At 39.8% G+C, this 25,658-nt stretch overlaps 1 protein-coding gene across 1 annotated transcript; it reads right to left on the bottom strand.

Annotated features, from left to right (window-relative positions):
- Positions 1–7,240: 7,240 nt before the first annotated feature.
- Positions 7,241–20,759, bottom strand: cUnh5orf34 (chromosome Un C5orf34 homolog; the record flags this gene model as incomplete). Its single annotated transcript, XM_080738811.1, has 12 exons — positions 7,241–7,627; positions 8,115–8,212; positions 8,722–8,724; positions 8,830–8,970; positions 9,779–9,870; positions 10,433–10,553; positions 11,185–11,222; positions 13,165–13,282; positions 16,516–16,763; positions 18,114–18,539; positions 19,178–19,267; positions 20,571–20,759. The coding sequence occupies 12 exons, from the start codon at positions 20,757–20,759 to the stop codon at positions 7,440–7,442; spliced, it is 1,752 nt and encodes a 583-aa protein (XP_080594937.1). The 3' UTR covers positions 7,241–7,439.
- Positions 20,760–25,658: the final 4,899 nt, after the last annotated feature.

Below are 25,658 nucleotides of genomic sequence, written 5' to 3'. Positions count from 1 at the left end.
GACAAAGAAACATAGGTTTTCAAAAAAAACTTAGAAGGATTTGAAATATTCAAAGACACAAATTCTAACGATTTTTCAAAAAGAGCAGATCTACGAGCTCGCAGCGCGGCACCAAGTGCCGCGCTGTGAGCTTGTATATCTGCTATTTTTCAATAATTAAAGCACAAACACAAACATTCATGGGGGGCCCGCAGTGAATCCTCATACCCAGGGTCTAGAATTTGGTGCGACACCCCTGCTCAAACCACAAAGTAAAAGAAAATATCAAACAAGGCCGTGCTGGATCTGTTACTACATATTTCTCACCCCAAATGTTTTCAGAAACATATTTTAATATACTCTTCAGCTATAAAATGGAATTGGTTTTAATGCATCTTCCATGTTTGTTCAGTTTATTCAACATACAGCACCACCCTCTAGTGTCTAAAAAAAAACACGGCACTTCATTTAAAAAAGGTTGCTGACCCCTGCTCTAAAAAGTGAAAAACACATTTTTCATTTCATCTGGTCTGTAATGTGTGGAATAAGGTTTACCTCATTCTGCTGCGATAGATGCTCTGCAAAGAGAACAGAACACAGGGTTATCATGACAATCGTCTTTCTTAATACTTCAAATTTTTAAGGGGATAAAATTACATTAATTTGTGAGATGTCAACTGACCGTCTCTGAGTCTGGTGCAAACCTCATATGTCCAAAACAGCTACTTTTCAAGATTCAAATTCAAAAATAGCAAAAGTAGCAGATCTACAAGCTCAAAACGGGTCGCTTCGCACCGCTCACAGCGCGGCACCGAGTGCCGCGCTGCGAGCTTGTAGAGGCACAAGACAGAGGTAGAGGTACAAGACATGCATGACAGGCTGAGATGGTTGACTGTTAGTCAAAGGTCAACGTATTTCCTTTTAAATTTCATCAGAAACATAAAATGTACACAGTCACCAAAAATATTATATAATAGCTTATTAAAACATTGTGCAAATCATGAATATCAAACAAGACATGCAACAGAAGGTAGGTTTAATTTACCTACAGTGAAAAGCTCTGTTATACAGAAGACTGTTATGTATAGATCTATTTTAAGTTGGAATTCACTGCCAGGTTATATTATTGAAGCGAACACTAAAGAGGGATTTAAAAGGATGGTAAAACAGTATATAACAATTTTTCATGAGCATGGATGAGTGGTCTGCTGTTGCATTGTCTGCTCTGTTTCAGCTTTGTTCTGGACAACTGAAACTTCCTCATCTGATCTATAATAAGATATTATTATTATTAATACAAAAAAAAAAAAAAAACCCTATCATGAAATATACAAGGAATTAATTTTCAAAATTGTACTTCTTAACTTTTGTAAGTTAACTATTGTCTCTGTCATATATGTTGTATTGTATGCTGTATGTAGTTGTTGTACAGGATGTGTGTACTGTACTGTATGTGATGACGGACCCCAGGAAGAATAGCCATGCTCAGGCAAGTGCTAATGGGGATCCATAATAAAGTAAAGTAAAGTAAAGTAGATCTGCTATTTTTGAAAAGTGTATGTATTTTTTAAGCAAACATTTGTAACTCAAATTTTGCTTCTGGGCGGTCCCTGGAACAACATATTTTGAGATGGGGGTCCGTGGCCAAATACATATCATTTTGGGGGTCCTTAACATGAAAGCGTAATAATGCGTTCTCAGTCTAAATGGGTTAAACCCCCTCCCCTATGAAGAACATTCATGGGGGGCCCGTAGTGAATCCTCGTACCCAGGGCCCAGAATTTGATGTGAAAATCAACCAGCACCTCGAGAGGGAAGAGACGGCGTGGGATTTATGACCTCCTCGATGTCGTCATAGTTGTCATCATCGGAGCTCCACTCGTCCTCTTCCACCTGTGGCTGTGGGCTCCTGCAACACGATGAGGAAGAACAGTTGCTAAAGCAATGTTGCAAGGAGACATTTGAACACACTTCAAAGCTCAAACTGAAAATAACCTGAACTTGTAATAATGAGAAAAAGAAAAAAAGGTGTACATTTCGTAGCACAGCTACAGCTTGTTTACCACCTGAAGCAGCATGTATGGATATTGTAGTTACAGCCGAAAGAACAGCTTCACAACTGAATCATGTTTAGAGATGTTCCTCAATCCTCGTTATGAAAGTGTCAGACTACTGATAGGCTACAGTATTTCTGTTAAATCAGCTTCCTGTGTCAAACAGAAGACCTATTCAGAGGCTGTGGTGGCTGTTCAGTATTAATGATGTGTGGTTCTCTTAATGCCGTTTGTCTCCTTTGCTCTCTTTCCTTTGAAGCAACCTGGAAGCAACACAGTCAGTCCAGGGCAATACGAGCGTCTGTCTGACTGCGTGATTATAGGTCTGTGTGTGTGGTTTTCATTATCATTCACCCCACACATCACTTGCGATGAATCTAGGTGTGTGGTTCTCCTTTTCTTCACCCACACATCAGTTGTGTTGGATATACTGTAGGTGTGTGGTTTTCCTTTTCATTCAACCACAATCTTTAGTTTAGTTTATTTCAGTTTTTGTGGTGTCATGGTAAATACAAAGAAAACTAGTCTTAAAGAAAAAAACAAAAAAAAAAAAACATTTCTGACCAAAAAGGTACAGGCTGGAGCCATAGCTTATTATGCAAACCCTTTTAAAAAAACAGAGAAGATGAAATTAATGTCTAAAGGAGAGAGAGAGAAAACAAAACCAAACAAAAACAAAAAGGAAAGTAAAGGAAGCAAGGATCAAGACACTTTGCTTATTCTTCATAGCATATACCGTATATTCCACGGTCAATGAACGTGGAATAATGTGGAAATTGTCATATTACTTAACCCATTTAGACCCTAACTATTAAAAGATAGCAGATATACAAGCTCACAGCGCTGCACTTTCTTCTAAATCCTTCTTCTTCTTTTTTTAAACCTATGTTTCTATGTCAGTGGTTCTCAAACATTTCATGTCAAGGACATCAGTTGCAATGAAGAAGAAACAGTCACTGCATTGCATGCCTGCAGAATATCTCTGGCTTCATTCACTAAAAAAAAAACGGATTTCTGATCATGTGACTTCAGGTATGATAATTCGGTAACACTTTACTTAAGGTACAAAGTAATACACTTAGTTAATGCTTAACTAACACTTTATTCCTGATTAACTAATCAATCAATCATGAATTCATCATGACAAATCATCAAGTAATGTTGGAATAGCTATTACTTAACTAACTTAATCTATAGTTAATAGTTAGTTAACATCAACCACATTATGGATGGTTTGTAGATCTGTTTTTTCTGGTCAATTCTATGCCCAGGCTGAGTGCTTCATTTGCGGGTAGGATTAGTGTGTTGACCCGGTGATACTGGTTGGTCTAAAACTTCCAGGGGTCTCTTCCAGGCCATATTGGACTGGATCCAGTCCAATATAAGATCTACAAATCATCCATAATATGGTTGATGTTAACTAACTATTAACTAACATAGTCTTAACTACTGATAGATTAAGTTAGTTAAGTAATAGCTATTCCAACATTACTTGATGATTTGTCATGATGAATTCATGATTAATTGATTAGTTAATCAGGAATAAAGTGTTAGTTAAGCATTAACTACCTTATAGTAAAGTGTTACCGATAATTCTACAACGCATGGTTTGGCTCACCCATAAGATTGCAAGCACTGATTATTTAGCAATAATTGGGTATCTTTTTTTTTTGTAAATGAATGCCCTACTTACAACAATGTCACACAAAAATAGCGAAAATAGCAGCTCTACAAGCTCAAAAAAGGTTTGAGGTTTTGGACAGACATACAAGGTTTCCACACGACAGCAACCAAATATAAAATAAAATACTCTAAATGTATAACTTTCTACAGAGTTAATTTGGTTCCATTCGTATACTCTCAGTTACTGCTCTGAAATGGTCCATTTGTTTAACTATCAATAATTTAGCTGGAGACCCCTGAAACCCCCACAAGGACCCGAGAGAGCATTATAAGACATGGTAGTATTGTGATGGCTGTACTTACATGGCAAGTGAGCGGACATCGTTGAAAGCCTTGGTCTGGAGAGATCCTGTTGTATGCCATGGACCTACAGTATCACATACAAATGCTCTCAAAATTCAATCATTACTCCACATATATACCATGTACTTTGAAGAACAAGGAACAAACGACCAGACATGAACCAACTACAATCAGGATAATGAACGTGGAATAATGTGGAATGTGTCATATTACTTAAAACAATGAAAAGTGTTCAATCTCACATCAACATTAGGGTCTCTCACCATCATTCAGAGATACTCCGTTCTTTTGGAACCGCTGTAAGTCTACATCAGGTGGCCTATTAGGCTTCTGTGGAGGATTTCCAAGAGCAAACTTATTAGGAAGGGGCTTCTTCTTCGGAAGAGAAGGATCTGTACTCTCCATTAGTGAAAAAGGTTCATCTGGTGTTCCAGGCGGTTTCTGGGTTGTTGGCGGTTTGGGGATTGCAAAGTTACTTGGGTTCAAAGTTCGGAGACCCTCTTTCAACACGGCAATACTTCCTGTTACACCTTCCCCTTTGGTAAAAGAGTTTTGCGGGTGGAAGGGAGGAGGAGGAGGCATAGAAGTGTTGATAGATATCAAGCTGGGTTTCTGGGTTTGGGCAAAATGGAACACCTGTGGTGGTGAGGTGTTGGGTGTCTTCGGTTTGGGGGCATCTGGAAGTTGGGGTTTGGGGGCGTCTGGGAGTTTGGGGATGCCCGGGAGTTTGGGTTTGGGGACGTCCGGGAGACTGGGTGTCAGGGCATCTGGGAGTTTGGGGAATCCTGGGAGTTTGGGTTTGGGGACATCTGGGAGATTGGGTTTCGGGGCGTCTGGGAGTTTGGGGAATCCTGGGAGTTTGGGTTTGGGGACTTCTGGGAGATTGGGTTTCGGGGCATCTGGGGGTTTGGGGAATCCTGGGAGTTTGGGTTTGGGGACGTCCGGGAGATTGGGTTTCGGGTCATCTGGGGGTTTGGGGAATCCTGGGAGTTTGGGTTTGGGGACGTCCGGGAGATTAGGGTCACCGGCGGTAGATTGCGTATCACGCTCTTTCATCCACGGAGGGTTGCCTGGGGCAGGAAACACCTTTGCCTTGTTGAACATGGCGTTCACTGGTGGTTTGATCACTGGAAGCCTGGGGATCGCAGAAGGCTCGCTGTTTCCAGGTGTCTCTGGAGGCTTCCATCTAAGTGCCGATGGCTTGGGGAAAGAGGGCTCGACATCCTCTGTCCGAGAAGCCTCAACAAGGGTCCGCATAACAGGCTTGGGAGTGGAGGCGCTACCGGGGGTGGCCATAGCACCCTGCGATATAGTCCTCTCTAGAAAGGCCATCTTGGCTTGTAGGGCAGACCCTACCCTGGGCTTAGTTGCAAGTTTGGGCTGATCGTCCTCAATAGCAGGGCTGCCTCCTGTGTTGAACTGACTCATGCGTGCCATTATGTTTGATTATCTTTCCTGCCCAAAATGGGCAAGAGGCAATCAAGTGAAGAGACTATGAGACCTAAGAGACAAATCATTAATTTACCATTATACACACACATGGAGAAGAAAAAAAAATACATGACAGCATCTTTCCATGCAACTCAGAAAAATACATACCGTATGCAATACGTTGTGAGGATGTTCATCTGCCCAGAGATACTGTGATACTGTAGTCCTTCACAGACACTGTGTCAATGCAGGAAGTGCAATGAATGTCACAATGTTTTAACGAGACAAGAAATGAGAAGTAGTTTCTATGAATATTCAGTGACAATTGTCCTTTACTCACTCTACACCAGGGGTCTTCAACAGGGGGTCTGGGACCCCTAGGGGGTCCTCAGAGTCACTACAGGGGGTCCTCCAAATCTTTGTATGAGAAAAACTTTTTTTATATTCACCACTTGAACCCTAGCGTCCATATTCTGAGAACTTTAGCCAAAAATAGCAGATCTACAAGCTCACAATGCCTTGCACTGGGAGGCGTTGTGAGCGTGTAGATCGGCTATTTTCGGCAAAGAGCTTTGGTGTAGAGGGGAAAAAGAGCAGACCAAGTTCATAGTGAAAGGTCAAGTTAATTAAGTATTGACGGTTCAAGTGGTTAAATATCTGAAAACACACATTAATATGAATCCAAAATACACTGATGATCGTGCTGTCAAACAATGAAACGATATGGAATCTATGAAAAGGTTGTGGGGGTCCCTGCTGCATCTCTCTCTCAACTAAGGGGTCCTTGACCTGAAAACGTTGAAGACCCCTGCTCAACACATTATATGCAGAACTACATCTGACAATTCATGGGCTGATAAATTACATAATAATTTAAAATAAACAAACAGTCTCACCATCAGTCAGCATACAGTGTACTGTATGGTGTTGTGCAGAGCAGCTCACTGAGGGCGTGTGCACGATCTGATCTACTTCCCAATTCTGACTTCACATGAGTCAACATCTTTTTAGCATGTCGTGAGAAGGAACCATTAGGCAAGATGTGTGTGATATACAGTAGGTGTGAGAGTGAAGTAATTTCCTACAACAAACACACACAAACCTCTGGCAGTCTGTGTATGCACTGTACTGAATGTAGGTACTATGTCATTGTATTTTTTAACAGCGGATATAAAGTGTGTCCTAGACAATAATGTTTATCTTATCACATACACAGAGTGTGGAACAGGACCATGCCACTGCCATGCGTCTGACAATCCTTGTCACTCATTAACTTTTAGATGCATGTTTTTGTTTTGTCCAGTTTGTGTGGTCATCCAGAAGAACCAGATAGTTCCACGGCTGCACTCTTCCCTATGAGGTTCTCAATGCAGTCAATTGTTTACAGGCCTATTTGGTTCCATTTACAGGGTAAACATCCCCAGCTAACCGCAAATCAACTGCAAATTGTCACATTTGAGTGGATGGTGCAAAATAAGCTGCTAACTCTGCGCAAAGCTGGTAACTTTTTGTGTGTAAACGAAACAAATCATTGTTGGCTTTCGATAATATCAGTGCTTTACCGCTTTGTCTTCAATCTTGCACATTTTCTTATTACCACAGGTAATAATTAATTCACTAAGACTGCTTCGTCAAGGTGATAAACTTTTAATATTAAAATAACATATGTATTATGATCGACAGATATCTAAAACAGTTGTCATACATCTCATCATCAATAAGGACATTTTACTGTATTTCATGGAGTGGGTACACATGCCATTCCCTCGAAAAAGGTGCAATCACTTTCCCAAGTGCCAACAGCTGTACCAAAGTAAACTTTGACAATGAGCTGAAGACTCTTTTTTGCAAATACCTCTTTTAAGCAGCTCTGTTTCACATGAGTCTGCTTGCTGATAGGAGTGTGTAAGAACTGTTTCAAGAGTGTGGATGCTGAAAGGAATGTGTCAGAAGTTCTCAGAACCATGGGTCGTGAAGGTCAGAACTGTCTCAAAGGAGTGTGGTTGCTGAAAGGAGTGAGTCAATGTCCTGTATAGCTTTGGATGTTCTCTGGAGGGCCTCAGCAATGCAGTGGTCATCCACTGGTTCACTAGAAGTCACTGCTTCCATTGTGTTACCCATCTTCTTCTCAAGAGAACTTCTAGGAGTTCCAGGCAGATGGCTGTTCTCCAGCAGAACTGGTAAGACGTTAAAGAAGGTGTTTATTCGGTAGTGTCAACCAAGGCTGATTACAACGACAACATGAGTGTCAATTACTAGAGAATGCTATAGCTTGAGTAGAAATTCCAACTCCCCCAAAATATCTATGTATGCACCCAGCAGCCCACTGAACCATGATAGCCATATAAAACCTCAAGGATACAGTTAAATCGTTTTATCTTCTCCAGTTCTGTATCTACGAGGTTTGACCTGAAAGTGGAAATAAAGTAAATTAACATAAACAGCAGTTCCTTTTATTTAAAAACACTTACTGTAAAGCCCAATAAACTATCATACAATAAATTGCAATATTATATATAATGCACGTCGCAAAGCAATGTGTTGGGAGCTTGTAGATCTGCTATATTCTCTATTTTTGAAAAAAAGAAAAATAGAATAAAAAATCTAAGAACTTGAAATAATGTGCAAACATCTGAAACTTTGCCAGTGAAACACCATGCTCACCGGCTTTGTTCCATCTGTGGCACCAAAACGTCATGTTGTACAGCTGCACCACTGCATACCTCTTGTGCAAATGACACTGGCTGAGAAAGATGTCTCTCCTGTTCAATAGAATACAACAAAATTAAGAGTTGACAAAAAGTGGTCAAACAAATACAAGTAACTGTTTTACACAAGCTTACATGCGCAATAGGGATGGGTATTGGCAAGAACCTCACAATAAGATATCACGATACTTGGGTCACAATGATATATTGCGATAAGATACATATTGCGATATAATTTAATCTATCTAAAGGAGTCCACTCCTTTTTCTATGCATGGAAACAGAGGGGTGTGTGTATGTGTGTGTGTGTGTGTGTGTGTGTGTGTGTGTGTGTGTGTGACTGTGTGTGATTGTGTGTGTGTGTGTGTGTGTGTGTGTGTGTGTGTGTGTGTGTGTGTGTGTGTGTGTGTGTGTGTGTGTGTGTGCGCGTGTGCGATACTACAGCCTGGAGTATCGATACAGTATTGGAAAATAGAATATTGTGATATTGATTATATTGCCCATCCCTAATGCGCAACACTACTGATAACATTAAAACCGCAATCCTTAACATTCATGTCCTACCAGCTACCACAAGATTTCTCAATAGAGGAGCAGGGAGACCAACAACAACAACCACAGTTGTGTGTTTAAGTTACATTTTCTACCATTTACAGATTAGTCAAAATTCACTAATAGAGAAATGTTATGGATTGCAGCTTTAACATAACATGTATCATGACTGTGTAGATCAACACTTTAACCTGTTCCAAACAGCTGGGTGTGGCTGAAAGCGTTAATGAGACACTGGCCTGGTTGTAGCAAGTTAGGATCCTGCAAACAATGCAACATGTTTGTAAAAGACAAGGATGAAAGAGTGTTACCATTACAATTACAATTTAGGCCTTTAGAAGACGCTCTTAATCCAGAGCGATTTACAATAAGCAAGGACAGCGCAAGGTAACACATCAAATGCATAGAAATAGTAATCTAGGATCATAGGTAAATCGAGAAACTTGTCTTCAGTCTAACAGTAGAATAACTAAAGAAAATCTATAATATGTACATTGAAACTATACATACTGTACTATAGGACAGTGGTTCTCAACCTGTGGGTCGGGACCCCCAGGGGGGTCCCCAGATTATTTTGGGGGGTCCCCAGATGATTAACTTAATGTGCAACATTGTTTTCTCACTCAACAGTAAACAAACCAACATATACATTTTAAGTGTATAGAGGGTATCTGCACATTTCTAAAGTGACAATTAAAGGACTTTTCAATACTTCTATAATGACAAATTAAACATTGGCCAAATTGTCAAATATTAGAGACAAGAAATTGTGAAAATAGCCAATCTACATGCTCACAACGCCTCGCAACGCAAGGCGTTGTGAGCATGTAGATCTGCTATTTTCACAATAGAACCATGTTATACAAAATGTAATGCCTCAACTCTTAGTGCTCGTCAGGGTGGGGGGGTCCCCAGTTAAAATATTAGTTTGGGGGTCGCGGCCAGAAAAGGTTGAGAACCACTGCTATAGGATGTCGGGTCAACAATGATGTGGCATCATCTACAACCTACATCCAATGTATAACAAACTGGAGGTCTTTGAAATGAAAAAGCTCAAGCTCAAGCTTACCTGCTTGCAAGACTCACAATAGAGCCCAAAGAGTACACCTGTCCGGGTATATCTGGTGGGAGGCTGTTTAGATGATACGTTACCTCTGTCACCTGGAAGACCATGCATACAATCATAATCATTTCTATTTTGTGAAAGTGGGATTTTTGGATTGGGTTTTATTGTAAAGGCAGTGGAAAAAAACACTTCCAGTGTACATAAAATGTACCGCGAGCAATCAAGAGTGAGCTCTTTCGCATTGGGTCAAATAGAAACAAAATACACAACAGACAATCAAGACAATCCTTTGAAGTTAAACACTGTAATTGTATTTCACCGACTTTGGTAAAATGTTATATAATAAAAAGGAGGAGGAGTACCACCTTACTACTGTTACTGATGAGAAACGTATGAGACAGGCCTGCTAAATTAGTCTAGTAGTGGGGAAACACATGTATTTGAAAAGCTTATAACTAAACCTTTTCTATGCATACATTATGTACATAAGCAATGAAGTAATTAATTCATCCTAGAATTAACAAAAACAGCTGTATTGACAGTAAAACCGGACAAGGAGCCAAACATTCCAGATCTACAAGCTCACAAGGCATCAATCACATGAGCAATTTTTGCTATTTGTTGTAGATGAAATAAATTAGGTTCATGACCGTTTACCTCCACTGAATGGGGCTCAGTTCTGTGGTGGGTGAAATAGCTGTTACGGACACCGTTAGACCGGATGACTGATCCGTCACCCAGGGAAACCTCTATGACTGGAATAGTTCCACTGAGAATCCTACATACAGTAGGACAGAAGGACACACACACCCACATATATATATGCACCAATCAGCGCCACAGATCACTTTCAACCCAGAGTCAAAACCAACAAAGGGTCAAACTCTTTTTTCTGCTATACCACCAAAACGTGGAAAGCCTTACCGAAGGTCATAAAGGAGTGTGGATCACTAGCATCCTTTAAAATTGCCCTGAAAAATCACTTACAGGCAGCAGCCGTTCGCAACTGGTAAAAAACTAACCTAGCCCAACCCTACCCTCCCCTGCCCCTTCTTTGTATATACTGTTTGTTTAGACTTACTGTTTTCTTTTTTGTTTTTCTTTACATATCTACTGCATAGTACTGTGTTCTATTTGTCTGTCATTCAATGTTATATGAGATACTTCAATGGTTTCCAGTGGAAATAAGCTTAGTCTTTTCATGGATCTCCTTTTAGTAGACCTTGTACCAGTGAACTGTACCGTCATGAAACTGTACCTTTTCCTATGCAAACTTCTAATAAAGTTTTCAATCAAATCAATCAATCAATCAATCAATCCAAAGAATCCTAAAACACATTTTTCTTAAATAAAAACTGAAATCTCAGTACAACACAATACCTGTAGATCACTCATTGACACCATATCACTTTGAGCAGTTCTGACGTAAGGTCTGAATGTTCTTCATCTGACATGAGGGGGCCGCTGAACTTCCACCTAACACAGATGATCAAGATTCAAATTCTAGTTAAATGTATTAAAATCAGCAAATCACATGAATTTACATGCTTAAATGTATACCGAGCAGGATCTCTCCCCCCTTGAAATAGCATAAACCCATCCTAAAATGACTCTACTCTGTAATAATTACCCTCGTCCCATTGGTAGCCTGCGCCAGTGTCAGTGTCTGCAGAGATACTTCTGCCAGCATTTATAATTTCTGGATGTTTTATATATTTCTGTATGTCAACCTTTTGGGTTCGAAACACAGCCCGTTCCCCCGTTGGCAAGTGCTGAAAGACGGAGATGAAGAGTGAGGAGGAGTTGGGCTGCTTTGTGTTGGACCTGGCCAGTTGTTTAGAGGCAACGGAAAGCTTTTTTCTTTTATTTTATTTTTTGGTGGGTTGTAGTCTAGTAGCCAGAAAGTGAACCCGGACATTTTGAGTACCCTAAAGTTTTATGTTAGAAATGTTGAGTATGGGTCCCACGCAGTTAAAAACTGCCGGATGCTAACTTGCATATGTTGGGCAATTTTCATAATTAGCATAATTAGCTTTAATTAGCATAATCACCTATAATAATGAAAAATATAGCTGCAAGCAGCGATAAAGTGGCCAAGGTAGAAAAAGTAGGAAAGCAAAAAAGCATCAAGGGAAAGCAAAGAAGACATCAAAGAAAAACTGGAAGCAGTGTTCTTCCGAACAGGTCTCCGGCAGGTCAGGTGTTTTTTTTTTTGGCCTAGTGGTGACTATAATAGGCAAAAGTCAAAAGGGTACCACATGTTCTTTGGCCTTTCACGGCAATCGGACGCTGCATGCGGGATTTGAGGCATTTTGTTCCAAAAATGGGTTTTGCAAAAATTGACCCGCTGGTGGCGCTATAACAGGCCAATGTGAGAAGGGTGGCATCTGTTCCTTGGCCTAGTGGGAATGTGCGTGCAGAATCTCACACAAATAGCAGGCTGCGTTTGAGACATTTTGTTCAAAAAGGAGCAATCCTGCAAACCTTGGAATTCAATGTTATCCAATTAGATAGAATATGATATTGGACAAATCCGTCATGATTACATCACTGTAGAGATACTGTGTGCCCATTTGTGTGATTATCGGATAAAATCTGAAGGAGTAATATTGAAGAATGCGTTTTCGGCCTTCTGGTGGCGCTATAAATGACAGAGACTCTGCCGATTTTACACTAATCGGCATAGTTATTGGTAAAAGCACAAATTGACCTCTACACAACATCTATGCAAAAGACTATATGCAACAGACATAAAATAGTTCCAAAGAACTCCTCAAGGTTTTAACTCAATATCTTTATTTTCCAACTTTTTCATTAGTTGTCTCTTTGTTGAAGAGTTGGTCATCAGGTTGTAAACCTTCAAAACAGAGGGTTAACAACCTAGCCATTTTCAGGCATGTCTTTTAAATCACAATGTTTTTAAATAATTCAAGTAGTAAACATCTTCAAATAAAGTTTTTAAACATTAAGTATTGTGAAGTCTGAACCCAAACCAGCACACGGAAACAGTTCTCAAGGTGAAAACGCAATAAGCGTTGTTTTATTCAATGGGGCGTTCCCCTAAAACATGAAATAAAGTTCTTCCCAAAACCGGGGCTTTTAACTCAAAATATGCTTCTTTCCAGAACTTAACAAACAGGGGTTACATTCGAAACATATGTTTCACAGTATGCCGTTGCTTCCATTAACACATGCCATTTCTCTTCCAAGACTCAGATGCAGCTCCTAATTTGCCTACAATGGGAACAGATAGAACCACCATTAGCAATGTGGCAAAATACAGAGCAAATGTGCGACAGAGGAGAACATAGTGGAGTTTTGCTTACTGCTCGATGGAAGAGTCCCTTCGAGAGCCAGCTACACAGTGAAGCAGAGCTCGGTGGTTAAGAGCAAAAACATTTGGATTGCCTGACTCGGAGAAGCTGTGTTGCGGCCAGGTGCTGACAAATCAAACTGATTGCAACAAGCAGCCATCTTAGCTGCTGCATTCTGGGAAATGTAGTTTTTCTGAAAACCAAACTAAGCCATCAGTTAGATTCAGTTCACATGCACGCACGCACGCACACCCGCACACACACACACAGACACACACACACACACACACACACACACACACACACACACACACACACACACACACACACACACACACACACACACACACACACACACACCTGTGCCTAACCATTCTGCATTAGAGGTGGGATTTATGGCTCTTTGAAGTGAGACAGTACCATCGATCTGGCTCACTGAAAAGAGCCGTTCAAAAGACTGGCTCATTTGGCTCCTTGTATATTTATATATTTTTAAGAAGAATTTGTTTAAACATGAATCCACAAGGTGGCACCACATTCCTCTGCTGACAGTTGAGATCACAATTTAGTATTTACCCTTTTCATAAAATGTGTGTGTAAATTAAGCTACCTTGACTTTTGTTATTCATAAAACACCAAAAAAAAAACAAGCAGGCAACAATGAACTCGCTCCTCCACTTGTTCTCTCTCTCTCTCTCACTCACTCACTGTACTCAGTCAGTACTCAGTGGAGTAGCAAGGAGATGTTGAATTGGGGGGAGGGGGTCTCCCCCCAAATGAACGGCTCTCTACTGCGCGAACCGGATCCCAACGTTCACTTCAAAGAGCCGTTCAAAAGATTCGATTCGTTCGCGAACGTCCCAGCTCTATTCTGCATCTAGCCTAAGGCCCAGATCATGGGAAAACCCTACTCACGTCAGGGTGGGGGGTCCCCAGTTCAAATATGATTCTTTTTGGTTTCAGTGATATTTGGACTTACCCTCTACGGTAGTTCATCATGAACATTTTACTTTGCATGTATGTTTTAGAGGCAGAAGAATAATTTGCATAAAACTTGCAATGTTGATTGAATTATTAATAAAGCATGTTTCAATTAAAAAAAAAAAAACGATCTGACAGATCTTTAGATATTGGTCCAAAGTTCATGTAAAAAAAGTTCTGTGCACGTGACGCGAAAGTTCCGGAATAAAAGCGGGTTTAAGTGTTTTACAAACTGCTCAAAATTGCGGAAAATCTAAGGGCGGAGCTTACTTAACAAAGACACAGATGTCTTCCGCTTGAGTCAAGGCACACGTGTAAGCAAGTTGCATGTCTTCAAACGAAACGAGGCATGACTTATGCCCCTTTAAAGTTTGAGTTTTCAAACGCTTCGTATAGCGCCCCCCTTTGGCCAATTGGAGTAAGATTGCTTTCAGTGATATTTGGAATAACCCTCTACATATTTGCCAAATGCCATGAACGTGTCACTTTGCATGTATGATTTAGAGGCAGAAGAATAATTTGCATATAACTGCAACATTGAGTGAATTATTAAAAAATAATGTTTCGCTTTAAAGAAAATCCGCCTAAGTTCTCAGACCGTATTGGTCCAAAGTTCACGTAAAAAAAGTTTCGCGCACGTTACGCGAAAATCCCAGGAGGAGATACATTTTTACTGTTTTTCATATAATTCAAAATTGTGGGAGAGGTAAAGGTCAGAGGTCAAAAGTCAGAGCGTAAAAGTTGTTCGGCATGAGGAGACGCATACGTGTATACAGGTTTCATTGCTGTACCTGAAACAGGGCATGAGCTACACCAGTTCAAAGTTTGCACTTTCGAAGGCTTCCTACAGCGCCACCCTTTGGCCGATTGTTGCGAGCTTCGCGTTTTAGCCGTTTGGCATAGTCCTCTGCCATACTGCCATGAACGTGTCACTTTGCATGTATGATTTAGAGGCAGAAGAATAATTTGCATGAAACTGCATTATACGGTTAATTATTACAAAATAATGTTTCGCTTTAAAGAAAATCCGGCTAAGTTTTCAGACCGTATTGGTCCAAAGTTCATGTAAAAAAAGTTTCGCGCACGTTACGCGAAAATCCCAGGAGGAGATACATTTTTACTGTTTTTCATATAATTCAAAATTGTGGGAGAGGTAAAGGTCAGAGGTCAAAAGTCAGAGCGTAAAAGTTGTTCGGCATGAGGAGACGCATAAGTGTATACAGGTTTCATTGCTGTACCTGAAACAGGGCATGAGCTACACCAGTTCAAAGTTTGCACTTTCCAAGGCTTCCTACAGCGCCACCCTTTGGCCGATTGTTGCGAGCTTCGCGTTTTAGCCGTTTGGCATAGTCCTCTGCCATACCGCCGAGTTTCGTAAAAAGCGACTGCACGGTCTAGCCGCTAGAGCAAAAGTGGCGGAATAATAATAATAATAGTGATGAAGTCCAATAACAATGAGTGGCCAAGGCATTGCCACTTCGTGGCCTTGGCCACTAAATATGTCAAAAACTGATTGGCCGATTTGAACAATATTGGAGTGGTTTTGGGGGTTATTGAGGATGCTGAATCCATTTCTGACATTTTCTAAATTCAAAATGGCCGTTTTAAACCGGAAATGGCCATATACCAACTTAAATTGGGATGGTTTTGATACTTTTTTGTTGATTTTTCAAATGATGAAGTGACTATGTTTGATAGGCTATTGTGGCAGTCATTGTTCTAATAATTTGTGTGGATTGTCTATATTTTGCTTTTGAAATGCAGATAATCTATAAGCGTATAAATAACCAAATTTATAATTTAATTCATAATCAAAATCAACAAAAAAGTATCAAAATCATCCCAATTTAAGTTGGTATATGGCCATTTCCGGTTTAAAACCGCCGTTTTGAATTTAGAAAATCTCAGAAATGGATTCAGCATCCTCAATAACCCCCAAAACCACTCCAATATTGTTCAAATCGTCCAATCGGTTTTTGACATATTTTCCATTATTATAGGTGATTATGCTAATGTAATCTAATTATGCTAATTATGAAAATTGCCCAACATATGCAAGTTAGCATCCGGCAGTTTCTAACTGCTGGGGACCCATACTCAACATTTCTAACATAAAACTTAAGGGTACTCAAAATGTCCGGGTTCACAATGGGGCTCTATGGGCTGGCTACTGGACTATTGTGTTTACAAGCAACAGAATGCTACACTTGATGGGGCTGTGGGGATGCATTGAAAGTGAAACCACTTTCAACATGGGTTCCATATTTTGGGCATTTCCCCATTTTGTACAGTATGTCTTTTTGGCACATTAATGAAACTCCAACCAAAGATTTTCTAAAATGATGTGACACTTTGAGAGCTTGAAAAATAGGTTATTTTGCTGAGCAACACCGTTGTACAACCTTTGGGCATAAGTGGTCTATCTAAAAAGTCTATCACTTGTACCTGTGCTGATGAGGCAAAGTGCATGTGAGAGGAAGTGCCTCTGGAAGACAAGACTTCCTCTCTTCACAGGATTCCCCTGTCGTGTTGATCATCCTGCATGCCTGGCTGGAGTCCTCATCTCCAGGAGGCTTGGATCGACAAACGGCCCTGTGGTGGCGAGCCAGAGATACTGGGTAGCGCCACATGGGGGCGATATGAGAGCAGGAGCAATGCTGGACCACTGCAGTGGAGCGGTACATCTTCTCTGGCTAGTAGAGATGATGGAAGGAGAGTGAAGTAGCAGAGAATAAACATAATAGAATAGAAGATTAGGATGAACAGAACAGAACAAAGAAATCATGTAACAACATAAACAAGAATTCACCCAGAAGATTGGGGTATTGTATTAGGCCTGTTGGTGGCGCTAGAGGAAAGAACAATCAATGTGCACAGCAACATTTGTGTCTTGTATAGGGTCAGGGTCCAAGAGATACTCTAATTTGGCCTGACAGTGGAGCCTAGAGGAAGGTCAATAAGTTTCTAATCTCTTTCTAAGGATGAAAGAATTTGAAAGAATACCTCCATTGCCATGAAATTCATGAAATAATTTTAAAGGCATTTACTTTTTTTGTATACATATTTAATGGCTGAGGCATGACAAGAAAGTTAAAAATGTGTGACTCTTGTGTGATTCACCTTGATGAAGCCAGTCAGCCAGGAGCATTTTTAACTTGTATTTGTTCATTTAGACACTGCATATTAATGAGCAATACATATCAATGTAATGTTAATACACCGGATTTAGCTACATTTTGCTGTGTGTAACAGTTGTAAATATTTGGGGCACATGATTAATGACAACTGGAAGATGATTCGGACATGCACAGACAGAGACGTATGTTGTATATGCAGGCTAACATGTTAGTCAGGACATTCTACTACTGCTCAGATGAGGTCAAGGTGAAATTGTTCAGAGCCTACTGTACTCATATATACAGCTCCATTATGGGTGAACTATAAAAAAGAGAGTTTGCGCAAGCTTAAGGTAGCCTATAATGATGCACTCAGGATCCTCCTGAAGAGGCCTAGGGGTGGCAGTGCCAGCCAGCTGTTTTGTGACTCAGGTCTCACCACCTTCCAGGCTCTCCTTAGAAATGTGATGTTTAGCTTTAAAAGTCGACTTGATGGGTCTATAGAAGTTTTTATTAGTTTTTTTATTCATTTTAAATGAATTTATATTTTAATTGTTTGTACGTCTATCTTTGGCTTCGGCTGTAATAAAGTTTGATTGATTGATTGACTTAAGCCATTTCAATTAAGGCTTTTGAACTTTCCCACCTTGGTAGTTTTTTTCTGTTTTGTTCTTCTTTCTCACCCTCATACCAAATGGCACCTTGGTTAAAATAGTATTGATCTGCCCTTTTTGGCAGATTAATACTAATTCTATTTTGCTCCTCTGTGCTCCTTTCTCTGTTTTCTTTAGATACGTCAGTCAGATAAACTGACATCCTTAGATAACCTCCTTGTCGGAGGTACATAACATGACAAATATAAATACACATACTGTACATACTGTACGTATACGAGACATGTAGAATGCTTTGCTAGGGGGCCTTTACCTTGGGGTGGTGAGTGGTGCGGTGGGTGCTATTCTGTGGAGAACATGATCTGTGCATCTCCTCCATCTTATTATTAGTATTATTTCTCTTTCCTTTAACCTGATTCTGTTTGCTTTCATCGTTGGTGGTCTGGAGGTAATCAGCAATGGTCAGGTTGCTCTGTTGGTGGTGGTGGTGGTGATGCTGACTGACCGATCTGCCATCAGGCTCTCCGCTTAGACGAGCACGCGTCCCGTGGTGCTGCTGATTCTGAGCCTGACTCAGGCTGCACATGAACTCCACGGAGAACTCCTCCCCCGAGGATGACAGCGTTACGCTGGCCCGCCCGTCCACTGACCTGATGACTGTCTCACCACAGGGTGTGAGCTCAGCATCACAGGAAGACAACTCGGGCCACTCCACATATGAGTCGATACTGAAAAAAGGCTAAAAGTAGAGAAAGAAAGTAAGATGACGATCTATTAATCTGTTATGCCAACGGGATTAAGCACCATTCCCACTGGGCACAATAACTATAAAGATAACTATAACTATATCTTTCACCATTGTATTTTTTTATTTATATAGTTGGAGTGAACAGTGCCATCTACTTGGCTTAGAACGATTTTAAAACTACATTTTGTTATAGTTAGTTATACAGTAGTTAGTTATAGTGCTCATTGAGAATGACCCTTAGGCTTGGGACAATCTATCAAAATTATATTGATATCCTTATATTAGACTAGTTCCTGCATTATAGGTGGCATAAGTGTTGTATTATATATTTTCATAAAATAGCCAATCTACAATATATATCATATATAGATTGCCTATTTTTTATATTTTTGTACAATTTTTTTAAACATTAAAAAGAAAATGTATATATCTTCACAATCCAATTTTATCCTCACAATCTTGAGATTGTAGTATTTGGTCAAAAATATTTGTGATATTTGATTTTGCCCATGGGGTCCAGCCCTAACCCGGATGATTATGCAGCAGCGTATGCACAACACTTTAGGCAGATCACAACAAGCATACCAGAATTATGTGGGGAGGAAAAGATATGCAAGCCCAATTGTTACCTTTATATGAGCAACGGGGATAAGCTCCTCCGGCAGGTATGGTCGAGCGGCATATTTATTCCTGAATGTCAATACATCCACCATTAAGTCCTACAAATCAGAAGGTCATGGGAGACTGGGTCAAAAATGAGTTAGCACAACATCAATGGACTTTTATATGTACTTAGCTTGAGTATTTGTTTTTTGGGGGTATGACTTTCACTTAGGGGTGTAACGATACATTATAATAGCGATTCGATACATATCACGATACATGGTTGACGATAAGATACATGGACGATATTGGTTCATTCATGGCAATACGATACGATTCGATTTAATTATTTAAAATCGATATAGTAACTATTTAGCAAAGAAATTAAATCTGTGTGAAAGGTGTGGATAGTGCAGGTTTTTAAGGGAAACATGTATTATTATGGATATAAATAAGTAAACACAGTGATTATGGACATTGTATATTGACAAACCTGCACCTTGACATGAACCCAGAGATTACACACATTTATCGAGACCAGTGTAGCTATATGGAATGGAAAAGTAATTAAACCCCTCCTTTTAATTTGTTCTTCTTAAAAATGCCATATACAATGGACAAGTAGGTAGTATCGATACAATCGATTCTTTACACTGCCGATTCGATACGATACAAAATAAAACGATACGATTCGATTTTAGCTGTTTTCATTTCAATCTACTTCGATTTTTTAAGTTAAAAACGATATTTCGATACAGTTACTATATCGTTACACCCCTACCTTCACTCCACTATATTTCAAGACAATTGTACTTGTTTTGTAAGGGAGAGGGTGTCTGTGTGTGTGTGTGGGGGGGGGGGGGGGGGTCTAAATTGCAATACAGCATTGACATGAACATAAAAAACATAATTTGTCCTCTGTAGTTAGGAAATTATACTTTTGAATGATATTTTTAAAAGCATATGTCATTTTAAAGACAGACAGACGGACAGACAACCCTAGCTCTGGTCCTGAGGTCCATAGGAGTTCTCTCCTTGTGGACCAGAGCTAAGACAACCCTATAATGGCTGTGAAAGTGTGATAATGTATTACATTCATTTCATGTATATCACAACAATTTTACCCCAACAACACATTTGACTGTGCAACTTTCAATGTCGTTATAAGTAATATATCTTACTAGGAGGAGTACGTAGGCTATATAGTCTACTTCTTTGACTCAAGTACTGGGCTGAGTACTTTGTCCACCACTGATCAAGCATCTTCCAAATGTTTTACAGTGAAAGTTAAAAACACAACAGATATATTGCATCGTACAGCAGAGTCAACGATTCCCTGCTCACAACTTAACATGACATATTAAAACAGTTGAGGTCAATCATCAATGTGATGATCTATTATAGCTCCTCCTTCTGTACCTTGTATGTGCTAATGGCAAACCTGGTCCTCTGTCGAACCTTCTCAGCGGTGTACAGAGGATGCATGGCCGGGTCAGGAGGGGCTTTGACCAGTACGAACTCAGAACCGCACGGTGACAGGAGCACCCGTGATCCATCTTCATAACGCACGTCCACAGACTCATCCTCATACATGATCATCATCATCATATTCATAGCAGCCCCGTTGGAACTCATCGTTGCTGTCATGTTTGTTCAGTTGTTCTGAGTTGACATCAACAGCTTGCCTGACAGCAAGCAGCAGTTTGTTTAGCAGGGGCGGGGGAAACTCAAACATGGTGACGTCATCAGACGGAGACGAATTGTGAAAATAGCCGATCTACAAGCTCACACTTCATACATACCCCCACATACGCTCTTGAGGCTGTGAGGCGTTGTGAGCTTGTAGATCGACTATTTTCAGGGTGCGTTGTTTTTGCCTGGCGTTACCAGCCACTACCGCCAGGGGGTGGTGTTGTGTTCGGTCGGTTTGATTGAAGACTTTATTAGAAGTTTGCATAGGAAAAGGTACAGTTTCATGACGGTACAGTTCACTGGTACAAGGTCTACTAAAAGGAGATCCATGAAAAGACTAAGCTTATTTCCACAGGAAACCAGGTCTGGTTTATTAAGCAGGCAAGCGTTGTTTAGCTTTGGCTTAGTTCACAAATCAGTAAAACATTGATTATCATTATAATATGGCCCAGTGAAAAATACATTTTATATACAAAGAAGGAATTTATGCCCCTGAAAACTTAACATTGAAAAGAAAACTATTGTGCCTGATAGTGGGGTGCCTGCCCTGGACACTCATTTCAAATTTGTGTGAAAGTTTATTTTACACTTCCAGAACAATTTTGGTTCGAGTGTCAAGAAACCAGACTAAAAAAAAAAGGAAAAAAAACATAATTCCGGATTTTGGCAATAGCCCAAAAACGATATAGGCCTATAGGCTCCTTCAAAATTATGATTTTTTTGAAAAATGTCTTAATATCTTCAAAATATCCATGTATATATTTATTCAATATTGTGTGAGGAATCAACTGGATTTCACTTCTATTAGGCCTGGACAGTCAATCATTTCAGGTTTAGTTTTCAATAAGATATTGGGTCTATCGAACAATTTAAGTTTCAGTGTCAAGAAACCAGATTGAAATGTTGTTGCCCATCTTCCATGGCAACAATCAGATTAGTCTAGGTCAGATTTCCAAAAATCTTAACCCTGTGGAACAACATACATGTATATTGTACAATCAATCACCGATATGCAAATGCAAATGTGCTGTACATTGATCTATCACCTATGAATGGTAGCCTATGTATTACAGCGATTACGGTATGAGACTGCATATAGTGTCAGCAGGCCTTCAACAGTGGGTATCTGGATAATGTGAAGTCTATCAACAGTGAATATAATGACATTGAATAAAAACAGACCTAATTTGGAACTAACAAGAATGTACCTGGATCATTTCAAAAGTTTACATACAGTGCAGTAGGCTACATGCTTCCAGTAAATAATAAATGTAATTATAAACTAATATAATTAGACTGAGGATCACCTGGAACATCCTCAAGGATCCCTGGGGGTCCCCAGACCCCAGGGACGCCAAGGTGTTACAGATCTTATAAGGGGAAGTTGAATTCTAGGGTGAAGCTAGGAAGAGCTTTAAAATAGCAGAATACGGTATATAAAAGATTAACAAAAACATTTACCCAGGCAGTCGGTAAGCATGAGTATTATTACACACAAACACAAAAAAATGTAAAAGATGTCAGGTTGTTTAAGCTAACCTATGCCGCAGATTTAATTTAAAAAATATGATATTGCTATTGGACAGTATATGATTTTTACACTATGATTTCAAACATACAGTAAAACAAATATTGTAGGGGTAGGCAACCTTAGGCACGGGTGCCAACATTGGCACAGGGGAGGGTGATCACTGGCAGAAGTGTGAGAGAATTTTACAGCAGGTAGAACTGACATGGGTGGGTTATGAGTCTAATGATCATTATAACAATGTCCTGACAATCAAAATATGTCAGTGTTTGATGGGGTGTCATTAAATATTGTTGACATGGCACACTGACTATCTAGAAAATAAAAACATGGATATGCCCTTTTCCCACCGGGTGTATTTGGACACCCACTTAATATGATTTTCTCTGGAAAGAAAAAATAACTTCTGTTGGATGGATAAGACATGTACTTTTTTTGTCTGCAGCAGTATGTAACGTTCCTCTTCTACCCCGGATTTGAAGTGCTGACATTTTATTTTATTTGTTTTACCATTGAGCTAATAGAGCCGGCCTGCTTACACAGGGGATAAGTTGAATTCTGACCATCAGGTCAATCAGATCCTATGTCTAGGTGAGACGTTGACAAGATCTAAATGTCTCATTATGAGAACAGGGAGACAAAATACAACCACCCCAATTGTATAAGTTATATTGTATTAACATACTCTACCATACAGAATGAACAAAATTACATTTTATACAATAAAAAAGTTACATAGTGAGGCTTTCAGGCCGGGAACACATTTTGCTGTTTGGGAGGGGCTTACAGTACATGTACAGTATGTAGCAACATATTTGTTTTGTAGGCTAATTTCTGATTTAGCCCTATTCTATAGGTTAGGCCTAAATGGGTTAACTAAACAAGGGTGCTTTTGTATTCATTACGATTATCAACAATTATATTCTGTTCACACATACTGTTCCAAGTTCACATTAAAAATGCAAAACACTGAACATCCAAATAAAGTCTCCATTAATAACGTCACAATTGCTTAAGACCTGTAAATCCCACAATATACATTGAGCATTATACGGACAGTCTACAGTATTATTTTTTGTGGCTCGCAACCACAAAATATGTCGTCCACCGAGCTAAGAGAAGAGCTCCAAACAACACGGTGTAGCTGAAGAGAACGAATTTCAGGACTTCTCTGAATGTCCTTAGGAAGCGGATCGCCAAGGGTTCCACATCCATAGGCACATACTGCTTCTGTCTGCGGCCAGCGTGTTGAGTAAGCTGTCCCATGTTTTCTCCTCGTCCCATTCTGCTGTAATCAAAAAAGTATTCCGTCATGTCTTTTGAGATATGATGGGGAGTTTCTTAGAACTCAGTTGTAGTTTGTGGACTTCTAGTACAGGGGTTTTCAAAGTGGGTGACGGGGCACCCTGGGGTGCTGTGACAGCAGTCCAGGGGTGCCGCAAGATAATTTGATAATATTTCGATTTTATTTGGACACTTGAAAAAATATTTAGAATCATTTTAAACTTGAAGTACAAAGTTATTTTCAGTCAGTTTTAACCAAAATGGATATTATCTAAATGTTTTCCTCGCTACATAATCACTAAAATATCCTCACTGTCGGGCAGAAACCTCGTATCTCCAGCAAGTTTCAAATGGGTACGTCTTTTGGTAAAGCAAAGCCCAGCCTCACCATACAAGACCGTCTCACAAAACTAGTGAAACAGCCGATCTACAAGCACACAGCGAGGCGTTGTGTGCTTGTAGATCGGCTGTTACTAGTTTAGTAAATGTTTTAGATGATAAATACAAAACGAACGGTTTTGGACATACAAGGTTTCCACCCGACAACGACGATATGCTCTAAATATAAGGTGCTGGGAGTGAAAAGTATAATGTAGGGGTGCCTCGGATGAAAAAAAAAATGTATGGGGTGCCCCGAGACAAAAACTCTGGGAACCACTGTTCTAGTAAACAAAGTTGTAGTTCATTTAAATCAGAAATCAGCAAAAGCTAAATGTGCAGGCTCTCATCATAATGGCCATGCAGGCTTTTATAAGTGAAGCCACGGCATCAGACCATTGTTAATAATTTATTTGTAAATTGCACAAAATGGGTTCTGTATTGATCCTTTCTCCTTTGACTTACAGTACACCCAGGAATAACCTGGGCTACTGAATACTTTATTGCCATTTGCTTTGTACAACACATTCTCAGCAGCTTTGTGTAATAGTTTTGTCATACATGATACATCAGTACTTTTGAAGCTATTGTAAATTGTTTCTTGTAGGAAAGAAATTACTTTTGTTACTGATCAAAGCACTTAACCCATTTAGGCCTGAACACATTATGACGCAATATTTTATGCTTTAAATAGCAGATATACAAGCTCACAGCGCGAGCTTGTATATCTACTATTTTTGAAAAATCGTGAAAATCAGAATTTGGACCCGATTCTATAAGTGTCTTTTGAATCCTTCAAAGATCTTTGGAGAAAACCTATGTTTCTATGTCAGCAATCTGGCCAGCCATCGTCAAAGAAAAGGTCCTTTTCACTTAACTGGAGCTCAGTTAGACTGTTCTTGAGAGACTACTATGTCAGTGGTTCTCAAACCTTTTCATGTGAAGGACCCCCAAAATGATATTTATTTGGCCACGGACCCCCATTTCAAAATATTTAGTTCCAGGGACCACCCAGAAGCAAAATTTGAGTTACAAACGTTCGCTTTGAAAATACATTATATTCAAAGATTTGCACCCATTTTCACGACTTTTTCAAAAATAGCAGATCTACAAGCTCGCAGCGCGGCACTCGGTGCCGCGCTGTGAGCTTGTATATCTGCTATTTTTCATTGGTTAAAGCATTCAATCTAAATGGGTTAAAAAACTAGACTTGAAACCATCAGTTGATCGCATTATGCTAAAGCTATTTTATCATACCTTATGAAAACATTGCCACTCACGCCTTGACACATTTCACTTTCTGACACGTGTTCCAGACAAATGCTTAAGAATCAAATCAAATAATTTAAAACTCAAATAAAAAAAAAAGAAATCCCAAATCTTACCTTTTGTTTGTGCAGGACAGGAGCTGGTCAGTAAATAGGCTCCTGTGCTGCGAGCCCAGAAATACCAGTTGATGTCTAGTCTGTTGCCTCACTCGTTTCAAGTCCTTATGGCAGAGGAGGAGGAGTCAAAGGCAATTAAACTGATTGCAAGGGTCTGACTGAACCTCTTGGGTTTTTCCTAACAGAAACTTAAGCCGTACAGTGCACCTGCTGCTCAGAGAAATCCTAGAATAAGCCATT

The sequence above is a fragment of the Nannobrachium achirus genome, assembly GCF_963921795.1.
Source record: "Nannobrachium achirus genome assembly, chromosome: 12".
Lineage (NCBI taxonomy): Eukaryota > Metazoa > Chordata > Actinopteri > Myctophiformes > Myctophidae > Nannobrachium > Nannobrachium achirus.
The sequence above is the reverse complement of the archived record's forward strand: the minus strand, read 5'-3'. Positions and strand labels throughout refer to the sequence as shown.